General features: G+C 46.0%; 1 protein-coding gene across 7 annotated transcripts in view; it reads left to right on the top strand.

Annotated features, from left to right (window-relative positions):
• Ttc13 (tetratricopeptide repeat domain 13) overlaps positions 1 to 19,531 on the top strand; it is a 61,330-nt gene that overhangs the window by 22,746 nt on the left and 19,053 nt on the right. For 3 of the 7 annotated variants that reach the window (XM_029569714.1, XM_029569713.1, XM_029569716.1), the window contains exons 5-11: positions 3,938 to 4,003; positions 5,613 to 5,705; positions 8,199 to 8,315; positions 9,160 to 9,270; positions 14,823 to 14,905; positions 17,057 to 17,198; positions 17,424 to 17,598. In XM_029569714.1, the coding sequence (XP_029425574.1) occupies positions 3,938 to 4,003; positions 5,613 to 5,705; positions 8,199 to 8,315; positions 9,160 to 9,270; positions 14,823 to 14,905; positions 17,057 to 17,198; positions 17,424 to 17,598 (787 nt within the window). The remainder of the gene's footprint in view (positions 1 to 3,937; positions 4,004 to 5,612; positions 5,706 to 8,198; positions 8,316 to 9,159; positions 9,271 to 14,822; positions 14,906 to 17,056; positions 17,199 to 17,423; positions 17,599 to 19,531) is intronic. The other 4 variants (XM_017801267.2, XM_017801269.2, XM_029569715.1 and 1 more) reach the window with 3 other exon arrangements.

The following is a 19,531-nucleotide window of genomic DNA, read 5'->3' as shown; positions in this document are numbered from 1 at the left end:
TTTTTTTTTTTTTTTTTTTTTTTTTTTTTTTTTTTGAAGTCTGTGTCTCCAGCTGGCCTGGAACAGGCTATGTAGACCAGCCTGGCCTCCATCTCACAGAAATCTGCCTGCCTCTGCTGGGCTGCTGGAATTAAAGGCATGAGCCACCACGCCTGGCTCTATTTTTCTTGAGACAAGGTCTCACTCTATAGCCTGGATTGGCTTTGAACTCACAGAAATCTTCCTGCCTCAGCATCCCAAGTTCTGGGAGTACAGACATAAGTCACTACACTATACTTGGGCAGGGCTTGCATTTACTTGTCTGTTTTAAGACAGATAGGTCTCAGGTAGCCAGCTCAGGCTGGCCTCAAACTTGCTATGTAGCAGTGACTATCCATGAACTCCTGATCCTTCTCCCTCTACCTCCCAAGGGCTGGGATTAGAGGTATACCCCACCATGCCTGGCTCCCACTCAGAGTTCCACATCCACCTCTTTCTCCTGCCCCATCATCTGAGCCTTCCCAGTCGCCCAGCTCTGACACCTTTCTGTTTGGTAAGGAGTCTACACTGTACACATCTGCTGTCTGCTCACTCCATCACCCAGCCCTGTGGCAGCCTGCTGAGGTCTAGATCCAACTACTTCTCATGTTTCATGTACCCATTGTCTCCTGCCCCTGCTGCTGTCCTCAGCTAAACAGTTAGCAGTCTCCTCCTCAGGGAATTCTGTGCTGCTCAGGTCTTTCTGCACCTCTGAAGGCAAAAATCAGTATTCAGTGAGAGCGGCCTTGGAGCTGTGTTTGTGAGCCCTTCTCTGTCAGCTTTGTGTACCCTTCCTAGCACACAAGCAGGAATGGCATATCTCTGCACTGTCTCCTGGCTTGGAACCTGATTCACCGACAATATACTCTGAGTAACTGTTTTTATAACTAACACTCATACATCATGTAATACGAATGCAGAAGAATGTATGTTCAGTTTGCAGGGGACCTGGCAAGAGTCAGGAAAGTCTTGGGATGGAAGGGGCTTCTTGGGCACAGGTCATGGCTATCTCCCAGGTAGACTGGGAGCATCTGCTTTTGCTGTCCGCCGCAGGAGCTGCTGGAGAGGGACTGGGAAGCAGTTCTGGTTTCTCCACCATGAAGTGGGAGTGGGGAAGGGAGAGGATCAAGATGACCAATAATGCCAGAGATAGCATTTCCTGCAGGGCTTTGTATTGCAGCCTCACTGCTGCTGTCCCTCAGTGAGTGCTGAAGTTAAATGGCCAGTGCTTTTTAAAAACGGACTCTATTCGATGGCTGGGAAATAGGCATTTATACTCCGTGTAGATAGCAAAGCTGGTTCTGACTAAGTAAAACTCTTCCCTGATCCCTGTGTGTAGTGCACAAGTTCATACTTCTGTGCACCTGTTTGTGCATATATGTGCTATTCCCCGTTGTGGACCCATGTACACCCTGGGTTGCAGCGTGAGCTGCACTGTTGTCAGGGCTTAGGGAGCCATTGGGTGATGGCACAGGGATGTGGCAAACCCAGACCTCAAAGTTAAGAGATGTGCTGCATGCTTTGGGGCATAGGTGAAAAGAACCCGGAAGGCAGTGAAGCCGGTTGCTGAGGCAACAAAGCTTAAAGTAGAGCCAGGCTACTTGGCTTCCTCAGGAAGAGGTGGGGTGGTCAGAATGGTGTCAGGGGAATGAGGTGGTACCCCAAGAGCCAGTCCCTGGCCACAGGTATTAGAGAGTAAACTATTCATTGGAGAAGAGCTGCCTGTTTGATGCATTTTGAACACACCAAATCTGAGCCTAGGCCTGGTGTCCACTGAAATGCAGACAAGAGTCCAAGGTACAGGGAGCCCAGGGTTCTGATGCCAGCCATGTTGACTGTGTCCCAGACTGGTGCCCAGCCCAGCTGTTCTGTCGTCAGTTCTGCATCTGAGCAGGAATCACTACCAAAGCAGGAAGGCAGTCTTCTCAGGTCCTCAGGTAGTGTGTGGCCTTCCTGTTGCTCCCACAGTTCCACTGTTCCTGAAGCCACCTGCTCTGCCTTCCTGCTTTAGTGAGGATTGGAATTCACAGATGCCACTCACAAGCTTCCCTAGGCTTTTCTTAATGCTCAGTTTTCTGTAGTGAAATGTTTTACTTAAAAAGTGTTTTCTGAGCTGGAGAGATGGCTCAGCGGTTGAGCACCCACATGGCAGCTTAACAGCTGTCCGTAGCTCCAGTTCCAGAGGATCCGACAGCCTCTTCTGTCCTCTGCAGGCATTGCACAACACGGTCGCACTTACCTACATGCAGGCAATACATGCATACACATAAAATAAAAAATAATAAATATTACAAAAGTTTTTTGTTTATAGATGAATAGATGCAAATTTGTTTTAAATAATTAGAGCACAACTCTGTCAGGACATTGAGTGTATATGTAGCAGTTCCCCGCCATGTGAATCACTGTTACTGTTACTGTTACATGACTGTTCTGAAGAGTTTTCTCCTGTGCATGCAGTGGCTCATAAGCACCTGCTGGAACTTTCGTAAGATGTTGTCTTACTTTGTTTCTCCATTGCTGTGGCAAAACACTCTGACCAATACCAACTTGGTGAGGAAAGGGTTTATTCAGCTTACATCTCCCAGGTCTCAGTTCATCAGGGAGCCCAGGGTAGGAACTCAGGGCAGGAACCTGGAAGCAGGAGCTGGAGCACAGGCCATGGAGGAATGCTGCTTACTGGCTTGCTCTCTTGGCCCCTGCTCAGCCTGCTTTCTTATGCAGCACAGGCCCACCTGCCCAGGGGTGGCACCACCCACAGTGGGCTGGGCCCTCCTACATCACTCATCAAGAAGATGCCCCTCAGACATGGCCACAGGCCAGTCCAATGAAGGAAATTCCCCAATTGAGGCTCCCTCAACCCAGGTGTGTCAAGTTGACACTAAAGCTATCCAGCACAGATGTCATTACAACCTGTGCTCCTCTGTAGCCCTGTGACTTGGGTTTCCTCCCCCTTAGCAGATACAGTCTTCATGCAGGTACATGCGTGTTACAGGTGACAGTCTGAGCACTGCATGGGAGCCAGAAGGGAACCCACATGAGTTACTCTCTGTGGAGAATGCCAAAATGCAGGCTTGTCTTTGTTGGCTCTTTGTTTTCATTTGGTTTGTTGTTTTGTTTATGAGATAGCATCTTGTTATGCAACCCAGGTTCGCCTGAAGCTTTGACAGTTCTGCTCAGCCTCCCTCATGATGCTAGGACAGGTGTGAGCTGCCACACCTAGCTTTTTTTTTTTTTTCCTCTTTTTTTGGGGGAGGGTGTCTTTTTTGAGGTTCCAGAAAAAACTGGCAACTCAGAGTTGTTATGTTGAGTTTCTGCGGCCTCATAGTTCTTCAGTATGTTCAGCTCTGCAAGTAGCACCAGGACCTTGTAGCAAAGGACACAGAAATGACGTGAAAGTGGCTGGTGTAGACAGGCGTACCATCCATCCAGCAGAAAGAGGCCATGCCACTAGCCTGGGGCAGCAGAGACTTTGTGATCTGACAGGTAGTAACAGAATCTGTTGGGCTCAGAAGTAGCGGGAACAGGGCAGCAGGCTACAGAGATCATGGATCCTCAGCACATTCTAGTTAGGTCATGGGTGTATCCTTATAGGTGTGTCGAAGACAACATGCCCAGAGAGGCATTTAGCTAACCTCTGCTCACATGGCAGCTCACAGCTCTGCACCCTAGGCTTCCAGGTTCTTTGTAGCACAAGGTTGCTGGTGTGCAGTCACAGAGTGGTTGAGAAAGTGGCTTTGGAGCTAAAGGACTTCAAGGAGGAAACTGTGGTGCTTGGCAGTGCTTCTGGCGGTCACTTAAGAGTCTTACTAGCACAAAGAAGTAGAGCTGCCACTTGTGGCATTAACGAGCTTTAAGCAGACACTTATTCTTGTTTTGTTTGTTTCTAGTTTTTGACCTGTTTTTGTTTTGGTCTGACTAGGAGGAGCCTGATCTGGTTAGTGCAATTTATGGCCGAGGGATAGCCTATGGAAAGAAGGGACTACATGTGAGTATGTACTAGTTGCGCTTGCTGCCGTGCCCACGTGGCCTGATGCAGCCAGGCCTCTCTGAACTGCTTCTTGTCCTCTCAGCTCTGCTGGGATGCAGATGGAAAGGGGGTGGGTGATCACCCCAGGTCCCATGACCAGTAGGTGACAACTGGGCTCTCTCCCCAGGTCTTCCAAAATCTTGATGAGCTGGCCACAGGAAAAGCTTGGCTGCATTTCTAGAATATTCCCTGCGAAAGCAGAGACTAGGCCTTGATGTCATATTGGGACCTAGAACCTGAGCTCCTTTCATAATCCTGACAAGTTGGGTGTGAGATTTATTTGCTACATTTTATGCTTTTTTGCAGATAAGTGTAAGATCTTGTAGCCATAAACCATTCCTGTTATGTCCTCAAGGAAGGGGGCGGGCAGCTACAGGAGGCACTGTACATTGAAAAGCTGCTGTGGGGTCACAGTGTTTTCTGAGATGATGCAGTGAACCACCATATGCCCTTAAGATTAGCACATTTAGAGCCCTGTACCCAAACCTTTCCCAGGATCCTAAACTAACCATATCCTTCGAAATAATACTTTGAGAGAAAACCATCACTTTTGTAACTTTTCTATCAAAAACATTATAGTCTTTTGACAGTTTATTAAATATTTCAATTAAAATTTATTAAAGTTTAGGGCTGGAGAGATGGCTCAGCGGTTAAGAACACTGGTTGTTCTTACAGAAGACCCAGGTTCGAATCCCAGCACCCACATGGCAGCTAACAACTGTCCCTAACTCCAGTCCCAGGGCATCCAACAGCCTCTTCTGACCTCCGCGGGCATTGCACAACACGGGTGCACTTACCTACATGCAGGCAATAATACTCATACACATAAAATAATAACAAAAATTTTTCAAAAAAATTAAAGTTTAAATATTCTACTAAGCTGACAATGGCTTGTTGGAGAAAATGTATATGATATTTGTAATTTGTTGTCTTTGAGACATGGAGGACTGAGGACAAACTCGGCACTGGGAACCATGGGTGTTTGGGGTGGAAAAACATTGCAGTCAAGGGTCCTCAGGGACTAGGTTCAGGTTGTCGAATAATCTTCAGATAAGCACTGCTTCCTAATCCCCATCTGTCTAAACTTTGCCTCTTGACCTGTAATTTGCTTGTGTCTTTAGTGGAAATTTACACTTGTGTTTTTAATGTAAAAGTAGCATGTGGATGGTGAGGAGAACTCAGACTAGTCACAGGGCTGGTTCTGGGCTCATGGTTTCACTGACACCTGGCTAATTCCTGTCCCCTACTGTCTGTCACTGGTGGATGTCATTCTCCGGGCTGGCCTCCACATGCTCACCCTGGGGATTGGATAGGTCACATTTAGATAAGAGCCACCATCTGTGGCCAACTCCAGCTTGCCTCTTATTGAAGAGTGGGGAAAGGAGTGAGCCCAGTGGTTGTCTCCTCGCTACTCCCCAAATGAACCTGGCTGAGTGTTGATGCAGAACTGAAGTTCGTGTTCATCTCTAAGCGGAGGGTTATATCCTGACTAAATTGTTAGAGTTTCAGATCTTTCCATGGGTTCTGAGCAGCAGTGTGTCTCATACTAAGCTAATACCTTTTCAAGGACATTAAGAATGCTGAGCTTGCTCTATTTGAACTGAGCCGAGTAATTGCCTTGGAACCCGACCGCCCAGAGGTATTTGAGCTGCGAGCCCAAGTGAGTGTGGTTTTCTTTCTCCATCTGTTGTTATTGAAGTCTCTGAAATTCAGAACTTTTTCTTACTATTTTTCATTATAGCGTAATGTTCCTTTATGCCAAATTGTTTTCCTACATAGTTCCTAAGGCCTGTATGCATGGTTGAAATTATTAGAAAACTGTGGGCTAAGTGATGCTCTTGAACTAACATATAAGAATAATATTTAGTGTTAAACCGTGTCGTTATATTGTCTAATTCAGTGGATATTGATTAAAAAGATATGCATGGTAGTGCTGGTTTAAATGACATACTTTAACAAAATGAGTATGGTGGTTTGGGCAAACTGAAATATGGAAGCAGTTCTACTTCGGGGGGAGGAGAGAGGAGGGGGGGAATACATGTGCTGGTGTACTCACATACAGTTCTAATGAGGTGGGCCTGTCTTTGTAGACACGTAGAGCAGGTAAGGGGGATTGCTGCAGACCTCAAGGAACCATGGCTTGAGGTAGAAACAGAGGTATGGGGAGGTCAGGGAAAGATACCTATAGTACCTACTGAGTGGACACCAGTAAGTGTCCTATGCAGAAGCTAGTGTGGGGGTATGACAGGCTACTGGGGAAATGAAGCTGGGGAACAGCAGGGAAAGAGGAGTGACAAAAATTCCTTTGGTGTTTTGTTGTTGTTTGCTTGGATTTTTGTTTGTTTGTGTGATACAGGTTTTTTCTTCTTCTTCTTCTTCGAGGCAGGGTCACTAGCTGGCCTAGAATTTACTACGTAGACCAGCCTGGCCTTGAACTCATACATACCTGCCTATCTCTGCGTCCCCTCCCCAGTGCTGGGATTAAAAGTGTGTGACACCACACCTCACCACCTTTCATTGTTTTAAATCAGTGTGTTCTCACAGTGGTACTGGACTGCCCATGGCTCATGTGTGTGGGTGCAGTTGGTTTTAATGCAGCCATTTCATATGGGGTGATTTCATTGTTGGACTCAAGAAAAATAACTTTTTCTCCTTAGAGAAAAGTAGCAAGCAGAAGAACACTGAATCCTAGTTGTTTTGTCATCAGGTTACAGTATCTTAAATTTCAATCTCTTTAAAGCATATTTACACTTTTTTGAAGACTTGGTTTTAATAAACATTTTTTCATTTATTTTCATTTCATGTGTGTGTTTTGTCTGCATGTATGTAAATGCACCCATGTGTGCAGTGCCCACAGAGGCCATCGGATCCCTTGGAACTGTAATTACGGATGGTTGTTAGCTGTCATATGGGTGCTGGGAACCAGACCTTGTTCCTCTGCAAGAGCAGCCAGTGCTCTTAACAATGAGTCATCTCTCCAGGCCCAATAAAATATTTCCCAATTAGTAACATAATTCCTCACCTGCCCATTTTGGGTCTAGCTTTCCAGCTACTGGCTATAATCCTGTCCTTTCAACAAGAGGCTCTTATGTGGCAGCTGGGCTGGCTACTCTGCAAGAGACAACATTAGACATGAGGAGTTTCACAGCTGATTGTAGGTCTTTGCCTATCTCAGGAGATTCTTTGTGAAACATTTTGCTTTTGTACTTCCTGAAATTATCTGTATTTGATGAAGATAATTTAACCCATGGCTATGTATGTTGGCAGTTGATCCAAGATGTAATAATTCCATTGTATACCTATGGGCTAATAAAGCAGGGAGAGGCATTGTTCCTCCCAAATGGTAACCCCATCTCACCATGGATGAGTTCTGGGCCATAGGGCCATCATCTCAGACTACCACTGACAGTTGGGATGGGCCTGCCTGAGGGCTCTCCCAGTCAGTACTGAGCTCCCAGAGAGCAGGTAACTGGTCAGTAGCACAGGCAGATGTGACCTGTGTTAGAATACCCTGGGTAAAACCCTCCAGGAATGATGACTGGGGTAGGATGTGTGAGTTTGAGTGCATGGACACAGAGACCCACTGGGGCTTTCCTCTGCCTGTCGGTTTCCTTTTGGATGCTGGGCTGACATCTGTGTGGTCACATTACCTGAACACAATGACTGGTGGCTCTAAGGGGCTTTTCTAACAGGCAGGTGGTTTCCCCTCCAGTGCTGAGCTAGGAGCTAATAGAGCATCTGAGATCCTAGAATGTATCCTTTGTTCTAGTTCCCACAGGGATTAGAGCTAGAGACTACAGAGGACTCTAACTTGTCTTTCCTAGTGGATGAATGTTGGCCTCTTTCTGTGCATATACCACTGTTTTACTTGAAGAAAAAATGAATGTAACATAGAAGAAAAGGATCTTATTTCTGGAAGAGCCACATCTGGGTGCTTGCTTGAACCATATTCTCAGCCTCCCTCTTGCTAGACAGAGACTAGTTGGACACTGCCACCTTGGGCCCTGCCACAGTGTGTGAGGACCTGTGGCCTATAGCCTGCCTCAGGCAGTTTTGTGAGTGGTATGTGATTCCATGGAATTGAAAAGTGAAAACACTGGCAGTATAGAGCTGGCTGTAGGAGTTTTCCTGATTGAATGTTTTGGATTTCTAGATTCTGTCCCCTCTGGGACGAATTAATGAAGCAGTGAATGATCTCACTAAAGCTATTCAGCTTCAGCCCTCAGCACGGCTGTACCGACACCGGGGGACCTTGTACTTCATATCTGAGGTGACTGCCCTGTCGCAATTGGTACACACCTCTCTTCTCCCATTATCTCAGAAGCTGTGCTTTACTGGACTTGGTTCAATCTATCCTACAAGGCAGTTGTGAAAGCATTTTCTTTGGCTGAAATTAAACCCTGTAGAGAACATTAAGGGCCTTCAGCAGCGTCAGATTCTAAGCTGCCATAAAAAAAGATATGTTTAGTCCCAACACTCAGGAGGCAGGCGTAGGCAGATCTCTGTGAGATTGAGGCCATCCTGGTCTATATAGTAAATTTTAGGTCAGCTCAGGCTACAGGGAAACCCTGTCTCAAAAACAAACAAACTAAAAGAGATGCAATTTGGTCCATAGCTTACACATCACCTTAGAGATTGTGTAAACTTGTGTGGTTCTCTCACCCATCACCGTAGCCTTTGAGTCTTCCAGATTATTCTGCTTAGATGAGCTGAATCTAGGAAGAGTCTGTTCTCAACACAGTGGCTCCTAGGATTGTCACAGGGTTCTGTGGGCTTGCAGTATTTAACAACACATGAGCTTTAGCGTAGTACTCTGTGAGACTGCTCCATAGCCTGCATTTCAGAAGTCTAGTGTGAGAATAGATGGTCTTGTTAGTGGTATCTGAAATGATATTCATCCTGTAGTTGAGTCACAAGGCCTACAGTTAAGCCTCTGTGAAAACCAGCTAGTAGATAACTGATAGAGTGAGTTTTCATCTGGAAAACACAGCCAGAGAGTATCCTTAAAAGCCCAGAAGGGCACAAGACCACTGGGTTTTCTCTCTGCCTGCCCACAGTAGGACGTGTTCCAGTTTCTAACAAACACAATCTTATCTTTCCCCTCCTTTCCATAGGACTACGCGACAGCCCACGAGGACTTTCAGCAGTCCTTGGAGCTGAACAGAAACCAGCCCACAGCCATGCTGTACAAAGGCCTAACTTTCTTTCACAGAGGACTTCTGAAGGTGAAGCTGCGCTGCCATGCGCGTGCGCTGCTGTGCTTGCTTTGCTTGCGGGGAGGGGTGACATAGTGAGATTGATCTGTCATGTCTCAGGTGATGCCATGGTGTCGTAGTGCTGCTGTGCTTGTGTGCTGCTGTGCTGGCTTCGCTTTCGGGAAGGTGGGGCTTGGATTGAGTCAGAAGGATGGCTCAGGTGTCTTAATCTGGATAAAGTAATTGGAAATGTCTGCAGAGCCCTTCTGTTGACTGGGTCTTTGCGGGAGGAACTGAAAGGGGAGGGTCAAAGGTGAATAAGGAGAGAAACTTTACTGACATAGGGTACTGTTGCAGAGTTGAGGTGGAGGTAGGAGAAAAGGACCTCAGATGGAGGCCTTGAAGAAGGGACTACCACAGCCAGTATACTGGGAGGGCAGGCTACTGAAAGTGACTCTTCCTCTGAAGTAGTGGTGAACATCTTGACTTAGGCTCATGGGCTCAGAGGAGCTGTGTGTTATGGATTTGGGGAAAAACCATATTTGGAGCCACATCTGTGAGTTAGAAGTCAGTTCTGACAGTATAGTCCAGGGGAAGAGGGACAGGTGACTGGATAGGACGCATTGGTAGGTGCCTGGTTGGGACTGAGGAGACTTGACCCAACTGTCATAGATCCATTTGCTGAGGCTGGGATGACCAATGTGATGGTGACCATGGCCTAAGGATCACCGGGGCAGTCAGAGGAACAGGCCACGGAAAACAGGAAAGCCATCTGAACTGATGGGAAGTATGTGTGGGGGTTGCATCCTGCTGGGCATTCCATTCCACGTTCTTGTGTCTGATGGGACTGGCAGCCAGGGGTCACAGGGGTGCTACCTGCCCCACATGGGCCATAGTGCCACATGAGGCTTGGCGTGCTGTTGGGCCCCTAGTACAGGACAGTCCAAGCCACTTGATGAAGGACAGGCTAACCAGAGACTTGAACACAGCCAGCTGCCCAATCAGCCAGCACATTGTGCTAGCTGGGGATGAAGCAGCCCTGTGCAGAGAAGGTGGGGTAGACCTGATAAGCTTCAGCAGCACAGGGTGGAGAGGATCTCTTGGCAGGAAGAAATGCATCTTACCACAAAAGTAGTTGTGCCATTCAGCAGTCAGACCTCTGTATCTGCTAGCTCTGTATCCTCAAATCCAGCCACCCACAGACCAGAAATATTCAGGGGAAAATTGTGCCTGAATTGAATGTGTACAGGCATTGTTCTTATTGCTCCCTCTAAACAGCACCATGTAGCAATAACAGCTTGGGTAGCAGCAACCTTGTATTAGCTGTTGCAGGTCATTGAAGGAAGCCCGAAAAACTTGGAGGATCTAGGTAGGGCCCATGCAAGCACTACGCTGTCTTTCTAAAGAGCTGGAGCCCCTGTGTGTGTTAGTGTCTGCAGGGGTCCCAGAGCTGTCCCTGCAATGCCCCAAAAGGACTGCATATGTGTTTGGGGAATTTTTCCTGGGCAGAGGCCATATGGAAGTTCACAGTGTTGAGGACGTGCCTATCACAAAGCCCATGCTCAGAAGTGATGGGTGGGACAGACATTGTCAAAAGCAGAGCACTGAACATGCTTAGAGGTTGGGCTGCACTCTTACTCTGAACTCTGCTGACTGCCCTACTGGACAGGTACCCTAGTTCCTTCAGCTTTCCACATCAGTAAAGTAGGCACGACCTGCCGCCTGCCCTCAACACAGCCCTGAGGGTTAGACGCAGTCATATTCGTGAAAGTACATGAAAAGTATTACTACAGTTATTTTATCAGTGAAGATTTAATCTCTGTTTTATAGATATTTTATAAAAGGAAAACTCTCATCCCATCCCACTAAAAACCAAAAGACAGAATTTTGCACTTCTGTTTGGTGTGCTGCTTATTCCGTGTGCCCAGAGGTGATCCAAAGAAAGACCTTAGGTGTGCAGAGCCGCCGTGAGGATGCAGGGCCAGGGCGCTGTGCCCTTCGCTGTTCTTCTCTCGCAGCCTCCATAGATGAAAAGCTTCAGGCCACCATGCTGTGTTCAGAAGCAGCTTCAGGGAAGAGAAAAAGACACATGGAAAACGCTGTGCACTTCATATTAAGAGGTTGAGAATATTTTCAAAAATCTTCTTGGATTTATTTACTTTTATGTGTATGAGTGTTTTGCTTGTATGTAGTGTACCATGTATAATGGCCTCAGAGGGCATTGGACCCCCCAAAACTGGAGTTACAGGCAGTTGCTAGCTACCATGTGGGTGCTGGGAACCCAACCTTGGTCCTCTACAAGAGCAACCAGTGTTCTTAGCTGCTGAGCCATCTCTCCATCCCCTAGAGTATTTTATTTTATTTATTTTTAAATTTTTAAAAAAAATATTTATTATTTTATGTGTATGCGTGTATTGCCTGCGTGTAGGTAAGTGCACCCATGTCGCGCAATGCCTGCAGAGGACAAAAGAGGCTGTCACATCCCTTGGAACTGGAGTTATGGACAGTTGTTAGCTGCCATGTCGGTGGTGGGATTTGAACCCAGGTCTTCTGCAAGATCAATCAGTGTCCTTAACCGCTGAGTCATCTCTCCAGCTCCCCCACCCCCCAGAGTATTTTAAAAAGTAAACTAACACCAGCAAATGCTGTCACTGTTACAGTAAAGCTGAGCTTAGGTATAAGGCAGATCTCCTGAGACTGACTCACAGAATAAGACTCAGACCAAAGTGATGAAAGCCTGGAATGGTGCTTTCATTTTCTGAGCATTTGAAATCCCTCAGTGAATGGGTCTTCCCAAGTTCCTGGGTCTCACATACACACTGCTCTGGGCTCAGCATCTATGGGATAATGGGAGGGGGAAGGAGGTTCTTTGTGCACTGTTACCATCTGCTGTCCAAGCAGGTCAGAGGGTTGCAATTGTCCTTCTGTCCCAGCAGCATACCTGTGAGGTAGGGACAGGTGGGAGATGCAGTCCATGTGAACAACGGAGCTGACAAATGACCTCTACTGTCCATAGAGACAAAGCATTAGACTCACCAATGGGCTTGAGCTGACTGCACTGCAGAATGGGTCTGTTCAGGCCAGTGGCAACTTAGAAATTAGGTGGGTGGCTTTTTATTTTATAGCTATCCTTTATGGAATAATAAAGCAATTAAAATTTGTTTGTTTTTTTCTTGATGTAGCCCAGGTCAGTCTTTAACTTTCAGTCCACCTGCCTCAGCCTCTCTAGTGCACCAACACACCTGGCCAGGCAGTGTTACTTCACACATGACACACTGCCGATTCGGTGGATATATCAGGCATTTGTGGTTTCCTCAGGGATGCAATAGCAAGAATTTTTGTCCATTTAGTTCATGTCATAAAGTTGTTTTAAGCTTTTCACCTCCAGCTGTCTGAGGTTGGGAGCAGCCAAGTGCTGGCCGCATAGGTGAGGGTGGCGGTGACAGAGTGTGATGGTCGCATCTAAGCACATGATTCTGAAGTTGGTCAGGTGCTTGGAGGTTGCCTCATGTAAGCTAGTTTCCTGTTCCCAATGGCTTAAAATCTTGATTCTGCTATGTCCCTCTTTGGCAGAGTGAGGTAGAGAGCTGAGCAGTGCTTAGACAGGAACCCTGAAACCAAAGACTCTTAAAAGCTGAAGAGAATCAGACTTTGAAGAACTGTGGCGTCCACGCATGCTGTAAGTGGAGTGGGCAGCAGATGCCCACTGGGCATCTCCCTTAGATGTCCACAGACACTACAGACTTAACGTGCCTAGCCCCCCCCCAGCTGTCCTCCTGTACTCCTTGTGGTGGCCACTGTGCTTGCCCTCTTGCAGGCTCTCCAGCCTAGAAACTCCCAGCCCTGTCTTCTCCCTCACCCCGCCCTACCAGATGCTGTCTACATTTGCCTTTAGAAGTACCCTTGAATCTGACCTCTGACCTTTCTCATTAGACACACTCAACTCAAGCTTCCATTATCTCTTACCTGGATTGCCCCCCTACACCCCCACCCCCACCCCCGGGGCCCTATCTGCTGTGGTTACTACCCTCTTTCCAGAGTACATCTCCCGAGGCCCCAAGACACCTATCTGGGCAGGCACCAACTAGACTCTGTCTTTGCCTTTCCCTGCTCTTACCCACGTGTCCTGCCCTCCTGATTTCCTATTTCCTACATCTGAGCTACGTACAGCATAGCACTGTGTCCTTACCTTACCACTGCTTTTCATTCCCCAAGACCACTCAGCTGTCACTTCCTCTCAAAGCCTCATCTCTTGTGGCTGCTTTCTCTTTATTCCCAGAGACTGCCCTATCTGTTGTAGCTTGTGACTTTTACACTAATGATCCTGTTACATTGCTTTCTAACTAGACTGTGCATTCTTAGAGGACAGAGATAATGATTTACTCATCTTGCATTACCCCGTACCCCACGCTGGCACTGGTACATAGTAGGCGCTCAATATGTGTTTGTTAAATGAAAGTATTGTGAAAATTCTAAACGATGAAGCCTAGTCCACTCCAGTAGCCACATTCAGAGTAGTAGGAGCCCTTTACCAGGAGGTCATCGTCCCTGCCATCACCCCTGAAGAATCTGAAGCCAGTTCCTGTGCCATCCTGCTTACCTCTGTAGAATCCAGATGCGGAGACAAATGGCTTTTTGAAGTCTTGAGATTGTGCTGTTTGCAAACTGTTTTAGGCCTGCAGATCATCAAATATTTATTGAGTGCCTACCATGTGCAAGGCATGCGACACCTTCGGTTGCTCTCTCCCATATAAATTAGATGTGATGTCATCTAAAGTCTTTTTCTTCAAGTTACAGTAGATCACAATACTTTGTGGCAGTTAACTTCTATATGATCTGTCTTTTCCTTGGAAAAGTGTGAAGTGTCTGTCATTTTTTATCATGGTTACAGGTCATGTGAAGGACATAGGCAAAGTGGGTTATACATACCTAGGTGGTCTAACCTTGACTTGGAACTGTACTCTCTAGTAACAGTTCTCACAGATAGTGGAACTTGGTCTGGAGCAAGTATGCCCTTGGTTCCCCATGGTGGCCTGCAGTGCCTGGTCCTCAGCCATATGCCAACTGCTGTGGTGTACAAGTCATGTCCAGCACCCAGCCTTGAGTAAGTTTTGTTTCACTCTTCCGTTTTCCTTGTGGAACAAGGGAATCCTCCAGACAGCCAACCCAGAGCCTTTTTGCCTCTGTGCAATTTTTAAAATTTGTTTTGTGGACTCCATTTTAAGTACAGCACATTGTCATTTTGTACCATCTCACAATGCTGTTCCGTTTCTTTTGGTCCATTGGCAATTATGGATCAAGCAGTAATGTTGGATGAAGTCCTAATAGGTAGATGTGACATATAGCTCTTTTACATTTTGAAAGGGAGAGGCCTGAGGCTGAGGCTTTTCAGAAATATATTTGTTTGGTACTGGAATCATGGCCTCCCAACAGCATATTACATAGACAGCCTCTTTTTTTTGTCCTGTTTAAGATACTCTGCCAGAGTTAGGCGTAGCATATATATAAATCCTTTAGTGACATAAGTGGAACTCCATTTAAGAGTAATTGAAAATAGCTCATTTTCGGCATACTTTCCACAGGAAGCCATTGAAGCCTTCAAAGACGCTCTGAAACAGAAAGTTGACTTCATTGATGCCTATAAAAGTCTGGGACAAGCCTACAGGTGAGTGAGTGACACTGGGGTGAGAGGAAACCGGAGGAGAGGACACATACATCCCTCAGAAGAGATGGCCACTTGGTTTGAAGGCATTGTCACACCTGCAGGCATCTCCTGTCCTCTGGGAAGTGAAAGAATTCTGTGTCAGGATCTGCTTGTGTATTACCATGTAGGAGCCATGTTAGGCATGCACAGCTGTCTGAGGGGGTCAGCCCCTCCCATGGTGTTCATAGCTGTCTGAGAGGATCAGTCCCTCTGGGTCATGGTGTTCACAGTGGTCCCTACAGATTCCAGTGTTATACTGGGCAATAGAAGGTACCAGGTAATGAATGTCAAGCAGTGAGTCCCTAATTGTGGATCTGTTTTAGAAGTTGTAGGGTGAAGGAATGGGAAAGTCTGAGGTGTAAAGGTCTCTATCTAGTGTGGGAAGCTCTGATTAGACCCTTGCTCCTTGACTCTGTGCATTGCCTCACAGAGTGATCTAACTTAAAAGCAAAAAACAACCCCACTCTGATCGGAAACGCAGATGACATGGTATGACATGAGTTAGGAACCCCCTGAGGTGTGCCATCACAGCTTCCCCGAATGTCCTGCCTGTAAACGTGTCATTGTACCCACAGAAGAAAAGACTGTTATAGAAATTCCCCCATCCTCATGCAGGGAGTTTGTTTTTGTGTTGGGATAATTTGGCAAACGCTTACATTACCTGGGAGGAAGCATGCCTGGATTTGTTTGGAGTTTGTTTAAGTGGTGGTATTTATTTCTCCCAGTCCACAGAGTTGTTAAGCATATACTTTGAAAACAGATTGGAAAGTCCATGTAGCATGATACATAAATGTCAGTGGGCATTGTGTTTTTTTAAAAAGTACTTCCTGGGGCTGGAGAGATGGCTCAGCGGTTAAGAGCACTGACTGCTCTTGCAGAGGACCTGGGTTCAATTCCCAGCACCCACATGGAGGCTACGAACCGTCCTTAACTCCAGTTCCCAGGGAAATCTGAAGCCCTCTTCTCACCTCTGCAGCATTGCAGGACGGGGTGCACTCACATACATGCAGGCAATATACTCATACACATAAAAATAATAAATAAAATATTAAAAAATACTCATTTATAGAAAATTGGCATATACAATTTGTTTTGGGTTTTTTTGATCTTTCTGAGACAGGGTCTCTCTGTAGCCCCAGCAGCCCTGGAACTCACTATGTAGACCAGGGTGGCCTTGAACTCACAGAGATCTGCCTGCCTCTGCCTCCCAAGTGCTGGGATTAAAGGCATACACCACCATGCCCAGCGGCATATACAATATTTGGAAGCCATTTCTATTCTTTGTTTTTTAAAAAAGATTAATATGTAAAAAGTATTGGTTAGTAGCAGTCATTTCCATTCTGGAAGAATTACATTTCTGAATGAATTTTGCTTTCTCAAAATTTCAAATTACTTGATTCCCTGGATGTTCAGTTCATTGACCAAGGGAATATGGTTTCAAACCTGTGGGTTTGGTTCAGACAAACCTTTGTATGGTTATAATCCTTGTGCTTTTCCCAAAGTGGGACGAAATTTTTGTTTTTGTTGTTGTTTAATTTTTAAATATTTTATTTATTATTTTATGTGTATGAGTATAATGCCTCTATGTAGGTGGATGTACCTGTGTCATGCAATGCTGAGGCCAGAAGAGGGTGTCAGAGCCCCGGAACTGGAATTACAAACAGTTGTTAGCTGCCATGTGGGTGCTGGGACCCAAACCCGGGTCTTCTGCAAGAGCAGCCAGTGTTCTTAACCACTGAGCCATCTCTCCAGCCCAAGATAAATGTTTTTACCCACATACTAGAGGCAGTGGCATTTTAAAGCTTGATGCTCACTACGAATTGAGGGGAGACGTTTGAAGAAGCATTTGCTTTTGGGGGTAAGTTTTCCTAGAGAAATCCCAGAGTATGTCCATCCTATAACCTGGACAGATCCACAAGTGGCAAGAGGACTGTACCTTGTTAGAGGCTGTGCAGCTATGTGTGAAGGGGTCAGGTAACAGGAGACAGACCTCAGAGCATCTTACACACCTGATCCCCGTGCTCAGGGTCACTGACCTGCATCTTATACACTGGACCCCAATGCTCAGGGTCGTTGACCTCACTGTGCTCATCATGGTTGTTCAATACCTAGAGAACTGGGCAATTTTGAAGCAGCCACTGAGAGCTTCCAGAAAGCCTTGCTGCTCAATCAGAACCATGTGCAGACCCTGCAGCTCCGGGGCATGATGCTCTACCACCACGGCAGCCTGCAGGAGGCCCTGAAGAACTTCAAGGTGAGCCTCCACTAGCAGGCAGGGCTGTAACTGGGGTTCTTGGTTGACCCTTAGAGTTCAGTGAAATGAAGAGCCAGCAATACTGTGTATGTGCCACAGAGGAGAGACCATGGCTTTGGCCACTAGACTAACGTACAAGCCTGTATGTGGTTTGACTCAACCTGGAGGGAAGGCTTTCGACTCAGGTTGAGGGACACTAATGCAGATTTCTGTCCTAAACTGCAGCGCTGCCTGCAACTGGAGCCATTCAACGAAGTGTGCCAGTACATGAAAGGGCTCAGCCATGTGGCGATGGGACAGTTTTATGAAGGGATTAAAGCACAGACAAAAGTCATGCTAAACGACCCTCTTCCTGGCCAGAAAGCCAGCCCAGAGTATCTGAAGGTGAAGTATCTCCGAGGTAAGGAGAAGATGGAGAGAATGTTAACTCCCATGCTCAGAGCTACAGGAATCCTGCTGCCTCTGTGAGATGGTAGAGTCTAACGGGAGCAGCCTGTCCACAGCCAACTCTTGGTAGTGGAGGTTTCAGGACCAGGGGCCTCCATGCCTTCCAAGACCAGCCTAATGCTCCTTCACCCTTCCTATAGGCTTTTTCCCAAAGCTCTGGGTGTAGAAACACATTTTTAATGGAATGTGAGAGTAATTTGGGATAGTCATGGCTTATACATCTCATCTCACTGAAGGGCAGGAAAGTACCCCACATGAGGTTTTCACAGTTGAGTGTGAGCCTGGCATTGCTGACCCTTCATTCCATTCTGTCACACCCCTATACCATAGTATCCAGTTTGGTGAGGAAGGAAACAATTCCTCTATTAGTCATAGACTCCCTTTTTCTCTGCCTACATCTTTCTATGTACACATACATATTCATGCACACATACGTTATTTTCTCATTCACTGAGAAGGTTTTTTTGTTGTTGTCTGCATAAAGCCTACCCACATATTTGGGCTTTTTCTCATTAGCCCTTGAGAGTATCTTTGTCCAACAGAAGTAAAAATTGCTAGCCATGTATATAATTTGAAATTAGTAATAGCCATAGTAAAATGTCTCAAAAAAAAGCACAGGGCTTGTGAGATGGCTCAACAGGTAAAGATGCTTGCTGCCAAGCCTGACCACCTGAGTTCAATCCTCCGGACCCACTTGGTGGAAAGAAAAACTGCCTTTCACAGGTTGTCCTCTGATCTCTACATGTACAGTGGCATATACACGTCCACATTCATATACATGAAATAAAAAGGAAAAAAATTGAAAAAGAAATGTAAAAACAAGCAAATAGAGTTAATCTTTAATTCAGTATATCCAAAATACTAGTTCAGCATAATAATTAATATAAAACACTATTCATTAGAATTTCTTTAATTTTTATATATTTGTTTTGTGTGTATGTAAAAGTTTTGCTTGCATGTATATAAGAGCACCCGTGTTGCACAATGCCCATGGAGGTCAGAAGAGAGCATCCGAGTCCCTGGAACTTTTGGACAGTTGTTAGCCACCATGTGGGTGCTGAGAGCCAAACCTGGTCTTCTGTAAGCACAGCCAGTGCTCTTAATCACTGAGCCATCTCTCCAGTCCCTATTCATTAGAATGTTTAGATTTTTGTTTATTTGATTTTTTTGAAACTGGATCTTGCCTTATAGTCCAGGGTGGCCTAGAACTCACTATATAGCCCAAGCTGGCTTCAAACTCAATGGTGATCCTCCTGTCTCCACCTCCTAAGTGCTGAGATTATAGGCATGAGCCACACAGTTGGCCTCCTTAGAAATTCTATATTTCATTATTTTGTGCTGCGTCTTTGAAATCTAGTATGTATTGTACATTCACAAAATATCTCAGTTTGAATGCTAATTGAAATTCTCTTAATTTTGTTTAATGTGTTCGTGTATGTGTGCCTACTTGTCTGTATCTGCATCGTGTGTATGCAGTGTCCTTAGAGGCCAGAAAAGAGTGTCATGTCCCCTGGAATTACAGGCATTTGTGAGCCACCTGATGTGAGTGCTGGGAACCAAACCTGGGTCCTCTGGAAGAGTGGCCAGTGCTCTTCACTCCAGCCCCTGAATGCTAATTTTTTATTAAACATATTTGGTCTGAATTTAGACTTAATAAAATTTATAGCTGGAGCCATGTGTGGTGGCCTATAACTTTAATCCTAACCCTCAGGAGGCAGAGGCAGGTGGATCTCTGTAAGATCAAGGCCATCCTGGTCTACATAGTGAGTTCCAGGTGGGCTGGGACTAGGGAGACCCTGTCAAAAAAATAAATTATAGCCAGAGAAGTAGCTTCATATGTGCATGTTGTTCCAAACATACTGAAGTTTCTAATAATTGAATCAAAT

The sequence above is a fragment of the Nannospalax galili genome, unplaced genomic scaffold (assembly GCF_000622305.1).
Source record: "Nannospalax galili isolate Female #2095 unplaced genomic scaffold, S.galili_v1.0 scaffold702, whole genome shotgun sequence".
Taxonomy (NCBI): Eukaryota; Metazoa; Chordata; class Mammalia; order Rodentia; family Spalacidae; genus Nannospalax; species Nannospalax galili.
The sequence above is the reverse complement of the archived record's forward strand: the minus strand, read 5'-3'. Positions and strand labels throughout refer to the sequence as shown.